This window comes from Ornithodoros turicata, chromosome 6 (assembly GCF_037126465.1).
Source record: "Ornithodoros turicata isolate Travis chromosome 6, ASM3712646v1, whole genome shotgun sequence".
Lineage (NCBI taxonomy): Eukaryota > Metazoa > Arthropoda > Arachnida > Ixodida > Argasidae > Ornithodoros > Ornithodoros turicata.
In genome coordinates this window covers 57,334,821-57,355,041 of record NC_088206.1, presented here as the reverse complement: position 1 = coordinate 57,355,041, position 20,221 = coordinate 57,334,821, and the positions used below count along the sequence as shown (strand labels likewise).

At 46.9% G+C, this 20,221-nt stretch overlaps 1 protein-coding gene across 1 annotated transcript; it reads right to left on the bottom strand.

Moving 5' to 3' along the window:
• Window positions 1–8,254: 8,254 nt before the first annotated feature.
• LOC135398101 (galactosylceramide sulfotransferase-like) lies at window positions 8,255–18,362 on the bottom strand. Its single transcript, XM_064629526.1, has 4 exons — window positions 18,176–18,362; window positions 16,866–17,088; window positions 12,803–13,009; window positions 8,255–8,977 (listed from the first exon to the last, which is right to left on the bottom strand). Exons 1-4 carry the CDS (start codon window positions 18,283–18,285, stop codon window positions 8,375–8,377), a joined length of 1,143 nt encoding a protein of 380 aa, XP_064485596.1. The 5' UTR covers window positions 18,286–18,362; the 3' UTR covers window positions 8,255–8,374.
• Window positions 18,363–20,221: the final 1,859 nt, after the last annotated feature.

Here is a 20,221-nt window from a genome sequence, read left to right as displayed (position 1 = left end):
GGAGGGAATTTATTTTTCTTCATTGACGTAGTGGAAATTACATTTTAGCCCCGCCTGCTTGATTTTCGAAAAAGAAGCGCGCGCGACAAGTGCGTCTAGAGGAGAAGTGTTCCCGCCTCTTGTTTTACCTGTTGCACCCCTGGTTCCGGTTGGACATGAATATGCAAGAGACTGCAAGTGTTAGAAGCGTTTAATGAAGATAGAATACGGCCGAGGCAACGGCCGAGGTCCGCAGGCTAGGACTGCAGTCCAGTCCAGTGATGCAAGACGAGAAGGAACGTCCTTGCCGAACCCCTCGTGCCTCAATTACCATACAGGTAGTGCTGGCAGTGCTCGAGGTAACAATGACGCTGGGTATGGCGGTCGTTACAGTTCCTCCGCCGCCCGGGGGATCGGCGCTAGCCGATCTTGGTCAGTCAGACGGTCAGTTGCAGCAGGCTTCGTAGATGCTTTCGGCGCAACTGGCACGGCACAGACAGAGCTCAGTGGCTGTCTCGTCTTAGACATCGGCTTGCAAGGACGAAAGCAATCTCGTCCCCCGGACACCAACAGGAAACGGCGGGGTCATCCAACACACACCAAGGCAATCCAATCTTTGCAGAACAAGAAACCTGTCCAAACACAATGCAGGATTCTGCAGGTCTTAAAAATCCAAATGAGAAACCCAAGAAAACAGACCTTAGCAACTGCTCTTTTAAACCGCAGGAGTAAAAACTCAAACAATCTGCGTTTCCAAGTTTTCCTTTGTCTAACGGGTTCCAAATGTACGGAACTGTGGATCACCTTGATACCACATCTTTCAAAGAACGTGCTGGTCAGCCTACTCGTAAAAACGCTGCCCTGATCGGACTGAACTTCTGCCGGAAATCTGACTCTGGGAAAGACTGACAATAAAGCATCCACTGTTTCTGGAGACGTTCCGTGCTCCATCGGAACTGCTTCAGGGAACTTTGTTGCCGGACAAACCATGTACGGTGTTTGTTACCCGAGTAACTCACAGGCGACGGCCCCACTACGTCAATAACAAGTCGAGAAACGGGCTCTGTTAGAATGGGTACTAGCCTTAGTGGTGCTTTCCCACTTTCGTTCTGCTTCCCCACCCTCTGACATGTGTCGCATGATCTTACACACTCTTAAACTGCCTTAAAACACCAGGGCCAATAAAACTTTTGTGTACAACTCTTCTCGCGAACTCTCACGCGAACGAAATATGTCAAAACACCTAACCTTACTGACCCTCGTACAGGACTCTCTCGGGGACGAAATATGTCCCAACATCTAATCTAACTGACCCTCGTGCCGGACTTAAATGAGCAGCCCCCACGAACGAGAATAAATCAGTTTTCGAGTTCCAAGTGCCCTGACCAAGCGTTTGTGTGGCAGAGCTGAAGGATGTCTTCCCTATACTCTTGCGGCACTACCAACTGATCGAAGGTCTTTCACACTTTGTCCTTGCAGCTGCGGTAAAGCATCTGTTCTTTTACGAAAAACTGCACGTTACTCTGCTGGGCCCAACAACGGACCCCGCAACACGCAACGCGCTGCAGAATTTGTCGCTGTCGCGTCTGGTCATCGCGCGACTTCCCGGTCCATTTGAGCAGCGACATTTCGTCGCCGAGAAATGTTTCTCGAGAAGCAATGCTTATTTTATTCGAGCTAAGTTGTAAATTGCCATAAATATACCAAAAATAGTATTTCATTCGTCAAAAAGAGGAGAACTTGTAATGAAGGTGCTATGTAATATCCGCCGTAACGCATTGGCGCTGCGGAAGTTCCCAACCGTTCCCAACGCCCCGCCCATTTCTTCGTCTGCTACTTTTGTTGGTTGCCCTCTCCACCATTTCCCTTGCCCACGCGTTCAGTTCTTGTTTCACGCCGCCAAATCTAGCTGGTTTTGTCAAACAACAGGCAACTATGCCCAGAGCAGTGTTGCCACATCTACAGATTTGTATGGAAATCTACAGATTTCCGGAAAAATCTACAGATCTACAGATTATTTTTGAAATCTACAGATTTTTGACTCATTGATGAAAACAAATCTGGAATGAAATCCACGAACATACACGAAGATCGTTGCCATGCTCAGGCTCGTTTCATGGATTTCATGCACCAGCCAGCCTGCGTTTACGCTATATGTTGTCATATCTTAGGACAATCGTTAAAAAAGTTGTGACGAGAAGCCCGATTCACCATGTTCCACTCTGGGGTGAAAAAACAAAGAACAATGAATTTTTAATTTCATTGCTTCGTGGTGTGACGGTATATGACTGTCAGTGTATAATCTTTACTATATTTTGTATCACTCGTGGCACTGAGGCTGTTTGCACTTAATTACACGATGTAGTTACTAATCATCATGGTTAGATCACTTATGTATTGATTTGTCTGATGATGATACTTGATCTTTTCTTATTCTTGATGCTTCTGGGTTCTTCCCAGACAGTACAGCCGGTTTGAACCAGGATTTGAACCCGGGAGAGTCAATCCATCCTGTGCAGCTACCCAATAATTTTTGCCATCGCATATATTTCCGTTGTTTCGATTCGAAGAGCGAAATACAAAATGTCAGACGACGAAACGCACTAAATCGTGGCCTAAAAACGGTGTTAATTAAGCAAATTGTATGTTTTACTGCAATCTACAGATTTTTGCGGAAATCTCCATACTTTTTAACAAGTGATCTCCATACTTTTCCTCCGACTGGTGTGGCAACACTGGCCCAGAGACATGCTACAAATATCTACTGGGAGTAGATGCAGAAATATTGAGCCGCGACAAACCTTTTTTGACACTCGCGTGGCGGCGGTGACGTCGAGTGCTATCCTCCTTTCCTTTTTCCTTCGGTAACTCAGGAATTTCAGCTGTCTTTTCATCCCTACCGAATGTCTTCCTTTGACGGTGCGCCTCTCTGCTCATTACAAAATCCTGAGCAAGTTCTGCTGCTTTCTCAACGGTTTCAACGTCCGTTCTATCTTGAACCCAAAGCCCTACTCTGTCGGGTATCCCTCGATAGAATTGTTCCATGCCCAGAACTTTCTCTTTCTGGTCATAAGCGTTCCAAGTCTTCTGGTGCGTTCCAAGTCGCTCTGGCCATAAACGTTCGCACTTTTTAACCACTCTACCATAGTGGCTTTCACATTATAGGAGTATTCAGAGTAACTTTCTCCAGCTTTAATTTCTAACTTCCGAAATTTCTGTCGAAAAGCCTCGGTTGACAACCTATACTTTCGAAGCGAATCCTTTACTTTGTTGTAATCTCTGAGTCTTCCTTACTCAGACGAGCAATCACACTAGCTGCTTCACAAGGTAGCACTGACCATATTCGCTGAGTCCACAAATTTTGGAGTATACTGACTTTCTCGCACGTCCTCTCAAAGTTAACGAGAAATAACCCAATATGGTTCCCCACTTTGTAAGGCTGCAAAAGTTGAATCTTGAACTTCCCATTGTCTACAGAACTAACTTCATTTGAAGATGTGTACTCATTTCTAGTTCCAGCTTCTTAAGTTCAAGCTCCCGTTCTATCTGTTGCTTTCTATAGTAGCATCCTCAATCCTACGTTGCCTTTCCCAAATTTCTAATTCTTTTAGCTTTTGGCGTTCCAGAAGTTCAGCCTCTTCCCTTTCCTTAGCCTTCTGGACAACTTCAAAGCATTCCTGTCCGCTTCTACTCCTGAGGCCTGCATAGCAACCACCAGCTCTGGCTTTCTCCTAGACTTCTCAGCCCTTATTCCTAATTCCTCACATAATAGGAGGAGATCAGCCTTTGGAAGCGATTTCAGATCCATAATGGCAGCGGTAAGCCTATCTGTTCTAAAATATCTAGGCCTAAGCCGGCGTTCATACGAGGCAACTTTTCCCAGCAACTCGAAGCAACTCAAACCAAAGTCTTTCGAGGAATTTCGAGTCGGCGTTCACACGCAGCAACTCGGTAGCTCCACCCACAAGCAACCTTATGGCGACCGGACAATGTGGGTTCGAATCTAACTGGTGGAATCTTTTCTTTAGCTGCTGTTTATCAAATTTCAGTCAGTTTTATTGCCCCAATAGATCATTATTGCCTTCCAGAAGTGGCAACTGATATGTTTCCGTGAAGTTCGTAAAAAAAGAAAAAGTTATTTCTCAGCTGCACTCTAGCTCACCATAGCTGCACCTGCAGGATTTGAACCCATGAACCCACGAACGAAATCCACAACGCCATCGGGAGTCACGTGGCAATGCTCCCCTTTCTGATTGGCCGGTGCACGAGCAACTTCTCGAGTTTTCGGTCGGGGAGCGATTCGCAGCAGGCTTCGCAGGCTTCCAGAGGCCTTGATAGCCGATAACAACACAGCCCAAGGCCTGAAACAGTGCCTCGGATGCTTGATATTCAATAACACTATAAACAAGCCAATTGAACAGCGCGTTGTATCCCCACTCCCCCAGAGGAAGTCCACCGAATAATTCGAGCGGGAGTTCCACCATTGCGTACGACGAAATAATCCGCACCCAGGTCATCCAGACCCTCAGCTGAATGCTTTAATGAAAGAACGTGCTCCCACCTCGTGCTATCGACATTTTTAAAAAGAATACTAAAAACATCAAAACTTCGTTTCCCGAGTCAACTTCGTATTTGGCCACTCTGATTTTCACCGTTCTGTCGATACACTTTCGATGGAATAGTTTGCAAGAGCAACCTATCTGTGATTTCCACTTTTGGAAACTCCCTGGAAGGAGCTACAAACAATCGTGCTCAACTTACAAAGTAACGAACATAATACCGTCATCGCCATTCTAAGAACAGTGTACAGTACATTTACCCTGTCGCAAATAATGCCTGCAAAGACACGCACAGGACTAATCCCAAAAAGCGGGTGAAGTTGCTGTTTACGAAGAAGGGCAAAGGTTGTAAACTTTCGCATTTCGGCTGAGGAACAAAGGGGGGAAACAAAGCCCTCGGCGCAATCTCGAAATCGCCTTTGCAGTATTTATTTATATATTTATTCTTTTTGTGTTGCTTTGCGTGTGTTTTTGCTTCCCTTCCGCCTTCAGGAAATGTTCGTGTTTACTCAATTTTGAACGCTCCAAATCTTATTTGGACCCCGGCAGAATGAAGATCGATATATTACGCATTTTCTATCCATTCCAGGGAGTGACATGTTCTCAAGTTACCAGCATTTCTCCATGGATCTGCGTCAATGTGTGTTCACAAAGCCCTAGATTCAATGTCTTGCCACGTAAAAGCTCCGTCGTTATGCTTACATAAGCATCTGATTGTGACCCTTTTCTCATATTACTGTTTTGTGAATATAAAAGACGGGAATTCATTTTGAAAGCGACGCTGCTGCTACGTTAAGTGTAGAATATTCACAGTGGTACGAAATACTTGATATAGCAGTGATTTGATTTCTGCGCCAAGCTGCGCCAAGGGACCAACCCTACTCTATCCTGCTACATTTTCACAAAATATCAGGAATCTGCTCCAAGCCTGCGCCAGACATCTGATTTACAGTTCGACGGAGCCGGGCGGAACGACACGCGACGGGTCGCAGTGGAGATGTCGACGGCCGCCCTTCACTTTATAGTTCGGCGGTATAAAGCCAAGTGCGGCAGGACGGCTGCGCGCGACTACGCGCGACTGCATCGGCCATCGTCCAACGAGTAGAGCATGTCTACTTCTGGCGACGGCCGGCAGTAGTGTCGACTACAATGCACTGCGCTTGTCATTCGAAGCCGTAAACGATCACCAGAATCTGCACGAAACACGTCGGGTGGATGAAGTGCGGAAAAAGTGCGAACTTAAGATAGCGTTGTAAAAACGGTCATTGTCCTTCGTCGCTGTTGAAGTAACGATGTTTCGTCTCATCAATCGGCGAATCTAAGTAGTATTGCAAAGCATGTCTTCGCAGTTTGGTCAGAGACTTGAAGGCGGGAGACGCGTTGGCTAATCAAGTGGTACGAATGCACCAAATGATACGTGCCGTCGCTTCGCTTCGATTCGTTCTATCCCGTCGGACTACGATCAAGTGACGACTGACGACGCAGAAGCAGAGCCGTATATTAAAAGGGAGTCTGGCCATTGGGAGGAGTCACAAAACGAGGCTCGACCTGTCAATCACAGTTTCGCTCCTCTGATTGGTTTGCTTTTTACCAAGGGGGTCGCCATGACACCATACTGCCACCCAAAATGGCGACGAAAACAAACGCAGTGAAGCGGGGATTTCGTGACAAAAAATTTTCACAGACTAACCTGATTTTACGCTGCAAATGTACATCCTAATATAAATTTCTCAGAAATCAGTTTCAACTTATGCTCATCCATCAACATCTAACTGAAAATAATACGTTTTGTCGCCGGTGTTAGGCCTAGTGAACACGGCGATCGCGGCGACCACAACGAAATCATAACAAAAACGGCGCTGTGCTGTACAATCTTATTTTTAACAGCTGGATTTCATGGATATAAACATTCTTGCCTCTTATATTCCAACTATTCATGTAGATTTGTTTAAAAATCATACCGACAACAGAATGTGTCCCAGCAGGTGGTTCTGCCGGCAGCGGTACAATGACGGAAGCAGACGACAATTCCCGACGTGCCTTACGCTCCCTAGGTGGCGCTTATCAAATTTGCACCAACAATCCACTAGTTTTGCAGATTGCGAGAGCTATCCATGTCAATCCCATCCAATCCACTTGCCACCCAAAATGGCGCTGCCCATGTTGGACAAGGGGGCAAATAGTGAGGATAGGCTGATTGATAGCGCCCCATATTTCAAGACTTCATTGGTCGGAAAGCTGAAAAAGTGGGTGGAGCTTCAGGTATAGGCATGACCCATTAATGGCCAGACTCCCTTTTAATATACGGCTCTGCGCAGAAGCGTGGTGTGGCGAGCTCTGGCGGGTGGCCCGAAACGCGGCGGCGACTGACGAAACTTTGCGTCTGAGTGTAACTGGGCCACTCTGGTCGTTTAGCGCGTGTCTAGTCAGCGCAAGTTTTCGTGGGACAGTGGCCGTGTCACGCATTCTTAGTTTCGCTTCTGTTTTGCATGCGCTAAGCCGGTATCCTGCAGTTAGGAAACATTTTAACATGCGTTGTTTTAAGGGCAAACATGCTTATGAGTTTCCCGTTGCAGCCAGGCAATAGTAAAATCATAGAGATAAGATCTCCCCCACAGGAAGGATTAGGAATACGAGTGGATGGAAGACGCAGGTCCAATTACTATCACTTTCATTTTTTAATCCAGTGCCCTGTTTCCGTGCTGCGTGCGTACTTGTCGCAGGTGTCACATGACTTCACTAACGCAATAACGCGAAAGATTGCGAGAACGCTCGTAATAGACTATCAATTAGGCTGCGTTCCAATACCTCGCGCCCGTGAAGCCGCCTGACTAAGCAGCTGAGTAGACCCCTTTGCTTGTCACTATTGGAACAGGCTTGCCTAGCCGAGGCGCCTGTGGCGCCATCTCGTTGCTCACGCAAGAAATGCGTACGGCGCAAGCGCAGCATGTACTAGAGTTTCCCGCTGTCACGCATCCCGCGTGTCAAATGGTTAACTAGACTGCATGGATACGCACTAGGCGGTAGCCGACTGAATAGCGGACTTGGCGAGATTTGGAACGAGACTTAACATGGCGGCACTTCCGGTTAGACCGCTAGGCAGTCGACTAACCGGGGTATTGAAACGCAGCCTTAGTTGGTGTATTGAACATGTTCAGCATATGCGATTCTAGCACCATGTGAAAGCACAGTGGGCAAATTGAGCGCGTAAATAACTAAACAGATATGTTGAACACACATAATACTGCAATATATCGGGGCAAAAAATGACGTGAGAAATTCTTCGCAGCTATCGATATTCAATTTTGTATTATACCCCACTTGTACCGACATATTCGGATTTTCACACCGCTCTGTCGCTGTGTGCGAATATTGTTGAAATTCCTGGTCTGAATTTTGGCATTACACGTTAGCTACTTCAGCTATTGCGGCGCATGACAATCGTTACAAGGAGTTGGCCTTCGGCTTGGAGGACTACATACGTCACTCTCTCGAAGTGTGTATGACTGCGCATGATGTAGTATATCCGCTCCAGAGCATCGTTTTGTTGCTCCAAAACGGATTTTTTTCCTGCTCTAGAAGGTGCTCCAAAATGGCTTGGGCCAATCACATGCATCGCTGTAGAGAGCCGCCATCACGAATGCCTGTAGTTCTTTAGTTTTGTTTAGTTTTGACATGTCCGTGCACAGTGGCATCTAAGATAAGTTAACATAGTATCAAATAATATCTGTATTCGTTTACAAGACATTCGATACATTACAGTTAAGCAGACATATTACGAAATAACTGCGTATGGCTTCCCTTACACTATTATGAACGCAGCTATTCCTTGAACGTCAAGAATAGAACCGTCCTGTCGCCATTCTGGCTCGACGCGCCTGAATATCTCGAACCTCCCGCGCGAACTTCAATTCGTCGTACGTCAACCATCGGCACAATTCCTCGTCACGTCGTTCAGGCTTCACCACCTGCACAATCACGCGCACGTCAGCTTCGTGGTTCACACAACGCGAGTACCAGTACCTCGTTGCATTCTGCAGTTGTCCCACGTACTTCTCCATACGTTTTCTTCCGAACTTGTTCACTTCCCTGTCGAGCTTGTCGCTGAAAAAAGTGTACAACTGCATGTCGATGTGGTTGAGCTTTTTGAGACCCCATCGAGTTGCATTAGACAGTTGTGCACGCTTTGATAGAGCGTTCTTGCGGAAGGCTAGGATGCTTGTAAATGGGAGACACAGTTTGTTACGAAGAAGGATGAGGGACTCCTCGAGGCGTTCTGCAATCATGACAAGGTGGAATGTCTTGTTGACATGACGGATGAGTTCATCGACGGCGGCGCTGTTGTCGAAGTTCTCCATGCCGAGGTCGAATGCGATTTGGTTGAAACCCAGCACAGAAGAGTATCGGTTATGGCGAAGTTCTTCCGTCAGCACAGCCGTCTGGAACAGAGACAACCGTAAGTATAGACATGCGTATCCAGTGTTCAGTTTCCACGATAGTTTACCTTGGTACCCTTAAAAAACGCACTCAAGTGCAAACATTTATCCGCCCGGAATGAAACACCCCGTTACCTTGAATCAAAGGACGCGACCGATGAACCACGTTCCTTTTGTATCGGTGTCAAGGTAACGGCATCTTTCAATCCGCGATGAGAAATGTCTGCACTATGCCGTGTATTCACACGAGCGACATCCTCAGGGGATATTTTAGTGGACGAAAAAGCGAAAGCATTGCTCACAGAGCCGCAGTTCCGTCCCGTGTTCTGAAAAAAAAAAAATTACAACAAATTTTACTCATAAGTGACTGCTAACTCCGTTGCAGGCATATGCGCCGTAACCTAGTTATTGAAAAAAAAATCGTTTGGAGTGCACACTGCACAGTTCCTATAAGCGAAAAGAATGCTACTTACATTACTGCGAAAGCCTAGTCCGGAACAAAACGGATTTTGTTCAGCATATAGGTCACTGCACGTATGGCGGCAACAGAGTTAGCAGTCACTTTTGCAGAAAAATTGCGGAAATTTTTCTTACAGTGTATGTTGAGCATTCACACGGTGCGGAATATCGGGAGCGGCGTACTGCACACTTAGCAGACGACACCGTCAGTGTCTTTTCCTGTCGTCTGCTACGGAATATCTTGTGGTTGTGTCGCAGGATACTCCTCACGGTTAGCAGTGTACGTGAAGACACGACGTTGAGCGCTCGCGCTCACGTGACAGCAGAAAGCTATAACGTTTTTCGCATCTTCCGCTGGAATATTCTGAGGAATGTCGCTCGTGTGAACACGCGGTTGGCGTCCCTCTGCTGACACATATACTGACCATTTTCTAATCTTTCTTCTCAACAGATTACGTTTGTGTTTGAAACATACTAAAAGGTCAGGGACCAGCTCCCTCGGCCATTGTGGTTAGGATGATCGCCTTCCACGCCAGAGGCTGGAAGCGTGACGCAGGTTCGAATGCAGGCTGTGGCTGTGCTGTCTGAGGTTTTCCCTGGGTTTTCCGAAGACTTTCCAGACGAATGCCGGAACAGTTCCCCCAGAAGTCGGCCCAGGACGCGTACTAAACCCCATGTCCCCCCACTCCTTCCTCCTGTCCTCTCTCAATCTGTCCATGTCTGTACGCCACTCTTGCCACAGTTGTTTCGCGGTGCTAACATGGAATTTTAAAAAAATGTGAGGAGTCGATATTGAGAGCACAAACTGTTCTTTCGGCGCACATTACATAACCCTCAGGTGCGCAAAATTAACACACAGACCCGACCACTGTGGCACCGCTCATGATCGCAGTTGTGTCGCGACGTAAAGCCCCGCATTATTATTTTTCCGCTGGACAGCGCAGTAGAAGAACAGTCTCTGTTCGGAATATCGGTTCCCGATATGAGGCTTCATTCCTAAAGAAGCACGGAAGCAATTGAAACCAAAAACATGTCGAGAGGAGTAAAATTACAGTTAGAAGTCTACGTATTCGCACAAAAAGTACGAGTGCAACGCTCAATCCTGGTGCGCAAGGGAGCTTTCAATGGGCGCGTTAAGTATGCCGACTATTGTACTCAAAAGGGAGTGACGTAAATACTCTACTCAGGTTACTGTACAAGTCTGCTCTGGTAGCATAGCCTGACGCGAAAGGTCGAGGGTCTGTATCTCTCCAACTACGGTGCACGGAGAAATAATTCTTATATCCTCAATACTGTGGCGTCTAGCACAAGGCGTGATGTGATGAGCTACATATCTATCAATAACATCTTACCTCTGATACCTGACTATAATACACATGCGGGAAGGACGATACTAGAGACAGAGAGGAAACACACACAAATTTCTCAAGGAAGTTGAAGTTGAAGCGAAAGTTGTAGTTTCTCGAAAGTAAAAGTTCTCGAAAGAGAAATTTTTCTGCGTGTTTGTGTTTCCTCAATGACTCGGGAATAGTCATGCACCATTTAGTCGGCGTCCTTCTACGCCTTTCAATTATAATACTCATGAACCCTATGACTCGTCGTCCCTAATCCTTAAAATACCATGCCAATGATGAGGACGGTGCCCGCAAGACGAACAGCCTCTGTTCGAAATATCGGTGGCTCTCGTCCTCGCTATTGTTCTCTTAATAAGCATGCAGCTATCAAACTGTCACAGGGTGTTCAACATACTGTCACCAGATCGCTCGATCTTCGCTGTGTCGACTTTCATGTCGGTGTTCGTATGTCCCTTTTTGTTTTCGATCACTCTGCCTTGCATGCTGCATATTTGTATTAAAAACACAACAACAACCCTACACACTGCTCTTAACGCAGTCCCGCCAATTGGCTCAACACAAAGGTTCCTCATTCCTCCAGTCGTCGTGCTGCCGTCCTTAGGCCGGCTTCACCACTGCCGTTCTTCTCGTCCGTGCTTTTCAGGGCACCAAAACGGGCCCATTGGAACTTACGGGGCTCGATTGCCCTTAGGTCCTCTTTTTGAAGCAACCGGACGATATAAAGGGACGTGTGAACGAGCCCTTACATGAACATCCGTGATCGCGTCCGTGGGTCAAATGCGTGAAAACGGACGTCGAAACCGCCACATTCGTTTACACTCAGTTTGCATCCGCCCATCAGCATGTCTTTTCGTCATATTATACCTGCACTGACAGGTGCATGGTGCACCTGGCAGCGATTCCCGCACGCGAAGGGAGCGCGTGCTCAAAGCACTTCTAGGCTATTGAGACTGAGTCTGAGACTCGTATAAAGCTTTTATAAAGCAAACGGGCGACGGTCCGCAAAAGAATAAAATAAAAAATAATAGACGAATGTTGAATATCCCAGTAGACTTCAGAGGACCACCGAGGTAACCCCCCCCCCCCCCCCCTCTTTTGTAATTTTGTCTGCGGCCTGTTCTGCAACGAATAAAATGAGCTCTTGCGAAAGACCGACGGGCGCACGAACCTGCGAGGCTTCTGTTCCGCACAACTTTGAAAAATCCCCCCCTCTTGGAAAAAGTGCCCGGAGAACGACGGAAGGAGGGTACATCGTGACGTAACGCATCCATCTGGTGGAGCCAATCATGTGACTCGTGACGTAGACTGGCGCAGCGCTTATACGGGCTAACTTTCTTCACCAACTCGGACCAGCTTTGGAATTAGTGGCAGTGCGCCGACACCGGCAACTCGAGTGGGTGGGGATCGGTCGCCGAGCGAAAATTTCAGAAGTTAGTCGTGCATCAGCCAGTCAGCGAGAGGAGCATAGCAACGTGACCTAATGTCCACACTTCCCGAAGCGATCACATAGACGTGTGGCGGCCATAGAGGTATAGCAACGGCATATAGTAATTTTTTTTAAACTAACGCCACACAAACACACCAAAAGGCGACTATATTGGCGAAATAAGCTGACTTAAGGTTGTTCGCGGAGCAGCTGCAGAGTTGGTACGTGTGAACAAGGAGACGGCACCGTCTCGAATTTCGTCGTAGGACGTTCGTTCGAGTTGGTCCGAGTTCGTGAAGGTTGGTCCCAGTTGGTGCGCTGCCTAAGTAGCGCGTGAGCTAAGAAGAAAGAAACACAGAAGGACGTGGGGACTTGCGAGGGGATCTTAGCGGCTGTCGCGCCTCCTGTTTGTAGATTCGATTGCGCAGTGGCTATACATATACACCGCAGTGCGAAAATATTTTGCATGGTGGCTTCCGATGGAAAGCTTGACGAATGAAACAGGGTTATGAGTGAGCCGTGTCAAATGTCTCCTCATTGGCCCTCTCAAGGACAACGTCGGCAGAACAGAGCTCTGCTTTTGCTTACCACCACGAACTTCTCCAATGTAGCGTTGAAATGCTTGTCGAGTTGATAGTAATGATACATGGACGCAAACATGTCGGCCGGTTTTCGCATGATAGTTATAAACTTGGGCTGTGCTTCTGGCATAAGTTCTCTCAAGGCCGAGTGCTTGTAGCGGAGATGCATTGTCACCAGGTTGGTTGTCATGTTTGCCGCCGAAAATTTCTGCACCTGCAAGTGACATAAAAAGCATCATGAAAAACGCGCATGTCCTGCATTCCAAACACACAGGTGGGCAACATCGCCTGGATTTGTTGACCGTTCGTGCGTTTGTTGATATATAGCTAAGGCTGACAACGTACAAAGTCTTCCTGTCGCCGCTGTGGTTATCCCCCAAAAGACAGTCGCCACTAAAACAACCTATAAGAACTTGGGAGTGCGTGTGGAATATCCTTCTCGCTGGCTCTGAGCCATGTCAACGACACCTAGACTACAGAGAGCCTGGCACTCTAGTCGATGTCATGAGGAGGCCCGCCAACCACACAGCCATGCCTTTTGTGGCTGGAGCTTGGGAGACGATATACAGGGTTCGCCAAGATAAACTAGATAAGCTAAAGTAGATGTTAGAGGACGTATTATGCCCAAAATTTTATGTCGATACTGTCACTTGGTCCATTTCTCTGCAGATAAATCGTGAAAATTGAAAAGCCGCCGCTGCCTAACATTTTCAATCGGCTATACCTGTGTTTCAGCTCCGTAAGATGGCGAAACGGTCTAACGCGGCGTTGCAGACGACATCGAAACCAAGTGAACAAGTGGAACTGAATGCAGTGTTGCCACATCTACAGATTTGTATGGAGATCTACAGATTTTCGGCAACATCTACACATCTACAGATTATTTCTGAAATCTACAGATTTTTTGACTCCATGATAAAACAGGCCTGACCATGGGCTACACAAAATACACGAACATACACAACGATCGTTGTGTATGTTCCCATGTTCAGGCTTGTTTCATCATGAATTTCATGCACCAGCTAGCGTGCGTTTACGGTATGTTGTCAGATTTTTGGACAATCCTTAAAAACGTTGTGACGAAATGCCCGATTCACGATGCGAAAAAGACAGAATTTTTAATTTGATGTTTGCTTCGTGGTGTGCGCGTTAAAAAATGACTGTCAGTGTTATCTTTTGTAGTTTGTATCACTCCTGGATCGGAGTTCGTAATTAATGACACGATGTAGATACTAATCATCATGGTTAGATCGCTTATGCACTGATTTGTCTGATGATGATGCTTTTTCTTATTCTTGCTGCCTCCACGGGAAGCAAATAGATCTCGCGCAGTCACCGGCGCATTGTCACCGATCAGCACCGACGAACAGGTAGTGGTGGTGTGCTATTTCAGAGCGGTTTGCCGGCCGGCTTGTTGCTCGGTTCTTCCCACACAGCACAGCCGCCGCCGGGATTTGAACCCGGGAGAAACAATCCATTCCTTGCAGATCCTAAATAACTTTTACCTTCAAATATATACGTTGTTTCGACGCAAAAAGCGAAATAAAAATGTCACGCGATGAAACGCACAAACTCCTAGCCTAAAAACGATATTAATTAAGCAAATTTTATGTTTTACTGCCATCTACCAGATCTTTACGGAAATTCCCATACTTTCTAATGAGTGACCTCCATACTTTTCCTCCGACGGGTCAACACTGACTGAATGCAGAGTCGTGTCGTACTCTGCAACGCAGCGTTCGACCATGTCGCCATCTGACGGAAAGGAGCTGAAAGACAGGTATAGCCGACTGGAAATGTTAGGAAGTAGCGGTTTTTTAATTTTCACGATTTGTCCGCAGAGAAGCCGACCAAGTGGCAATATCGACGTAAAATTTTTGAGCATAATACGTCCTCTAACATACTTTAGCTTGCCGACACTGTTCTTATTTGTTTTATCTTCGTTACAAACCCCGAAGGTTATCTTATCGCGAACCCTGTACATCTACTCGTATAGCCGCAATGCTTTGCTTTTTCAAATTGTCTGCTGCGATTGGTTGAAGTGGACGACACCGCAACTGGCTATCTGCCATTGACTTTCGGCGTCCCATTCATCGTTGGAGCAGCCCTTGCGTAACACTCAACCGTTCGAGAAAGTGCCGCGGAAGGACCAACGGGAGCTCACAAAAATGCTACACTTCATCCGACTTCATCCGCCTCTCCAGCAGATGAGACAACAGTTGCTCAAAACCTGCAACACGGAGCAGACATCTGTGACAGCTGAGACAGATTTTACTTTAGCTGCATTTACACTTTTTTATTCGACAGAGTATTTTGCACGAGGGCATGCGCCTCTTGTGCAATGCTGTGCCTTTGTGGCGAATAGAAGACAGCTTATGTCCACGTCATGAAAGAGGGAAAAGCCATGGAGCAGACTTTCTTTTGTTCATTCGCGATTCCAATGAAGTACAGGTGGCGCCTCAAACCACCAAGATGGCGGACGTATGGAGGTCTCTGAATAAAGAGCGCGTACGGAATGCGGTGTCGACCGAATTATGCTTATCTGTTTTAGTTAATAATACACACGAATTGACATGTTTCATGGAAACTTCATTTTGTCTGCTGGTCATCTCATACGGTGCAGTTCAACTCAGAGAAGTAGGCAAAAGGTTTCCGTCATCAGAGTTCGTTTACATGCGTCGGGAGTCGAGCGAACAAAGGGGGCATTTTAGAATCTAAGAAGGCAAAGCAGGGAGTAGTTGCTAGGAAGAGTGACATAGCATGTGTTTTGGAATGTGGATTAGTAGTCTGCGAGCAGTAACGTATTTGAGTTTCTCTTCCGGTAGTCCCGTAGTACGTGAGTGTTGCAAGGGAACAGCAGCTCCGTTGCAAGTGTAGTGTCTCTAGGAATTAGATACTTTTTGTCGGAACTTTGAGACACAAGTAATCATAACAAATTGTAATGCACAAGTTAACCCTCACATGGGTATTTGCAAGAGAACACTTCTTTCTTTGGTGACGACAAAAAGCTGCTCACTGTTGGCTCTAACCTGATGTTTGCAGAACTCTGACTGTATGTCAAAAGTATACGTGAATATCATATTATGAAAACCCTTTGCACATACGCGTACATCTGACACCTTATCTTAACACCATACATGTGCGCTATTTAACATGCCATATGCTGTGCGGCGAACATCTGAGCGCTGCAAGAGGTGCTCCGGCAAAGTGAAGTACTCGTTTTCTGCACTGCTCTTGGTATTCACGTAGAACTTGTTGTGATATTTTTATCCTTGCGAGTCATTCGTTGATACGTGTGCGGCACCAGACAGAAGCATTCCCTTCCAGAGACCATCCATAGTCAATGCTTGGCTACGTAGCATTAATACAGTGATATTGTTTACTTTGCCTAAGGTCTGAAAATACATACATGTCAACACGACAAAGAAATGCCGGTTCCTCGTTCTGTATTACTAAGATTAACATTTAAATAAAATCGTGGTGATCAGGAAACTCGTGTGATGAGTCGACACATAGGACTTCCGTTTCATTCTTGATTAAAAGAAAGCATAAGGTAGTTTCAATAGGCCGAGAAGAAATTAGTAGTGCAACATTCCTCTTTTCGATCTCGGTACATTCTTTGTTGCCGGCATTCTGCCCACCAGCAAAAGAAACGTGTACCGCCGTACCGCTTCCTTGTCCTGACGCGCTCTCGGACGTCCACTCGCAGCTTTTCGAAATCGCCACCAGGTGGCCCCGGCTTCACTGGGATCGTGAATAGAACGTTTTCTATAGATCTGTGGTTCAACGTTGGTTCATGAGTCATCAAGGTGTAGCGGAACTGTAGGGTGCTCGTGCAGTGGAGTTTCTTTCTCAATGTACCGTACAGAGTTAACTATTCCAAGCAATTGCACAAAATCATGAGGTGTGGTAGAGCCATCGTCCGGACTCGTTGAAGCGCGACTGTCCGCTTGGCACTAAACGGGACCTTAGCTTTTGGCAACGAAGGACTTATCTCGTACTCACGCACACAAACATACGTACACACGCACACATCTTATGCAAAGGTCCTAGGGACATGTGACAATTACCACTTCGGGAGTAAAGTGCCAAGGAAGACCCAGATGGAAGGCGTCGGCCTGGTGTGGCATGGCGACGTTGAGCAGGTTCTGGGAAGCGTACCGCATCAAGATGTTGAAGACTGTCGAGCTACCTGCCTTGTGCACCTTGATGAAAATGATGTGTTCTGCAGGTCGGCACCTGGCAGAAGTGTACAACTGGCGACTCGCGTTTCGAATACGCTCCAATCTCAGCCTGTTGATGGAGAAAACAGAATGTCAACTGTAGCTTGACCTTTGCTGAGGTAGGGTGTGTAACATACGCCAAGAGCTATACCTTATTACTGAAGCCCAACAAATGACAAGAATTCGCTGCAGATATCGAATGATGTGGAAATACTTTGCGTCTATATGCCATTAAATTCCCAGGCGATGTAGTGGGCTGGTAGTGACAACGCCTTGGTGTCCGGAAATGGATTTGCCTGTACGATGTGCAGGATAGTTCAGGATATCCTGAGACCCAACATTTGCATTGCAAGTCTGTAGCTATATTTTCTTTCTACAGAGCTTTGCCCTGTGCGCGAGCTTGACTACAGCCGTATCGTCGTCGAGAATTATTTGCAGCACATGCGGTAAATGGCACGACATTCTCGTATTAGTTTTAGCTTCTCGCCTCACTGGCGCGGCACAGGCGTTAGCCGTCTCGAAGTTACACATAGTTGTTCCAGAGCAACATCACCACTGTCCTGAGCGCTGAAGACTACCGGGCTGCAGTTTCTGCACGATGAGACGATGTGTCCCGCAGTCTCACTGCCTTGGGAAAGTCGCAGACGTACCAAACATGTAACAACGCTCTTTCTTAACTTCTGTGTTCCATCGACCTAACGAATGTTGTTCAGCGATGCTTTGTGAAGGTAGCTCCGTTGACACTTTATAACAGCTAACAAGTCGTTATCTCAAACAGCGAATCCTCCATTCTAACGCATACTAGAATGTGCTAAGTTTCGGATCAAATCAATCTACTGCACAGCTGGTGCATGGAATACTGGTGGGGTGTGCAAGACCCTGGTTACTCCATCTGTTGTTGATCGTTTTCAATTTCTTGAGCGCCAAACACGCAGACCGTAGCTCTCCATCGCCGCGCTGCACGGTAACTAACCCAGTGTAAAAGCAACCGCGCAGTGTGAAATCCCGCTTTACGCAAACCTGCCGTTTAACGCGATGGGAACAGTCTTTCAGGACACTGCTTCCAGTAGCTTTTCCAAGTAGCCAAGTTATGCGACGTACCGGAAGATTACCAAGTGTTCTGTGAACACGGCAGTAGGCATAATAGGATGGCTCACCTGGACATGGTAACTTTGTCGTAAGAGACGTGGCACAGCAGGATTAAGGTCAGCGCAAGTGTACCGGTTATGCATTGGAGTAGTCTGAAAATTATCCTACGCGAAACCATTTCGAATCACGAAGGCGCACGGGTTTCTTCCTTCTTCTTCTTCTTCTACCAATGAGATAATGGCCGTGAGCCACTAAGGTTTCTTTCTCACGTTTCGTTTGCAGTCGCGAGGTCCGTGCTAGAGGACAATTCTTCCACATACGTGAGGCCGACAACGGCAAGCCCTATCGCCATCACCACCACCACCACCACCAATTCTTCTTCTTTGGCCTCCACCAGAACATGGTACCGCATCCGCAAGGGAGATTGGTCGGGACAACCTTGGAATGAGATGACTATGGAATTTTTTCGTCATCATTTCTTCTATCTGAAGCGTCATATACTTTCCTTGCCAGGCCTAACTCACGCCAAACAACTGAAGTGGCCCTGTGGTCTGTTATTATTTTTTTCCGCCAACATCAATTTTTTTTTTTATTGTACCGCGATTTCAGGGTAAATAAAGAAATGAGGGGAAACGGCACTATGAACATGCTGCAGATCACAGAATCCTGTTCGCTCCGGCAGAGTCTTGCTGCTCACATTGTTGGCTGTCTCACTTTGCGTTTGGTCAGAATATATTTGAGGACCTACACGCTCTACTATAGTCTGTAATTTTTTTCCGTGGCCGAATTGGTCATTGGCGCTCGACTGGCAATCGAGAGATGCGTAGGTCAAATTCCGCCGATGTCTGACTTTTTCGCTGACTGTCATATTTCAATTGTTTCCGAAAGACGGGAAACTTATTCTCAGTGCGAATCCGTCTATGCCTACTTCGAGACAGGTGAAACAAAACAAGCAGTGCGCGGCACATTTTGTTGACGAATGATTCAAAACAAATCCGGAGGTGCTCATTAGCCTTGGCCTGTCAACGAAATACATCAGGTTGAAAGAAGGAGCGGTCCCTTCTGTATTTTCACGGAAACGGAAGGCATAAATCTTTACCTCCACTTGACATTTCGGTGTACGTCTGATTCCCGCTGCGGGAAAAAAAAAGGAGAAGCAACATAGATACGAACCCATCTCTCATCGGAGATATCGCCTTCGGACTTACACGAGACGTCCGAATCGAACATTTTGAGGCGTTGTTCGGAATTCTTCGTGTTTATCCCGTTCACGTGGCAGCCGCCCATGGAACTCGAGGAATATTTGACGTCACGCGCTCCTCACCTTCTCCCGCAATGCTTTGCTACAGCGGACACCCTCCATGGGCGATCGTGTCGGGCGTGCGGCCCAGCGGTCTCGTAATCGTCAAAAATATGCCCACCCGTACACCCTACTCACAAAATACTACTGGCACCATAACTCTACGTAAGATTTACACCTGTTGGGACCTTTTCTTGCAATTGACAAATTTCGGTTCCGTTGTCCTTTAAGGCCCAGACACATATACGACAAAATGTGCGACGTGTCGTGCGACGCGTCGTAACGCAAAACGTCCTGGGACGGATTCCGGCGAAATAGGTTGTCGCAGCAGCTCTCTACGACACGTCGCAGCGCGCCAAAACTGCTTGGATATCTCTGCTCCCGTCGGCGGATTGTCGTGCGGATGTTGTTACGCCACGAACCAAGTAGCCAATGATGCTGCCTCTCTGGTAGATGTAGTTGGGTAGGTGGGAGGACAGTGTGCGTTCTGAATGCAAACAGTGGCTGATTTCGTCGTGTTGCGCCTTGAAAGACAAATGAAATAAGGGATGAATTGTTCTCCTTAACTGTTTTATTATGTGAACAAATTTCGGTATGTTAAATACAGTGAAAGCGAATGACTCGCGAATGACTCTGACCGCGCTGTTGTAGCAACACGGCGGCTCAGAGCGACATGTCGTAGGGATGTCGCTGTCCATGTATCTACGAATGCAGCATGCGACAAGTCTAACACGAAACTGTGCGGCTCGTCGTACGACGTGTTGTGCATTTTGTCGTACATGTGTTTCGCCCATTATGCTACGTTCCCACTGCC

What these genes read in the sequence shown, in the direction of transcription:
- LOC135398101 (XM_064629526.1), bottom strand. Translation starts at nt 18,285, where the DNA reads ATGGTTTCGCGTAGGATAATTTTCAGACTACTCCAATGCATAACCGGT. An exon ending in GACAAAGTTACCATGTCCAG is followed by an intron (nt 17,089 to 18,175) that starts GTGAGCCATCCT and finishes CTCCATCAACAG; the next exon opens with GCTGAGATTGGAGCGTATTC. An exon ending in GGCACTTTACTCCCGAAGTG is followed by an intron (nt 13,010 to 16,865) that starts GTAATTGTCACA and finishes TGTCACTTGCAG; the next exon opens with GTGCAGAAATTTTCGGCGGC.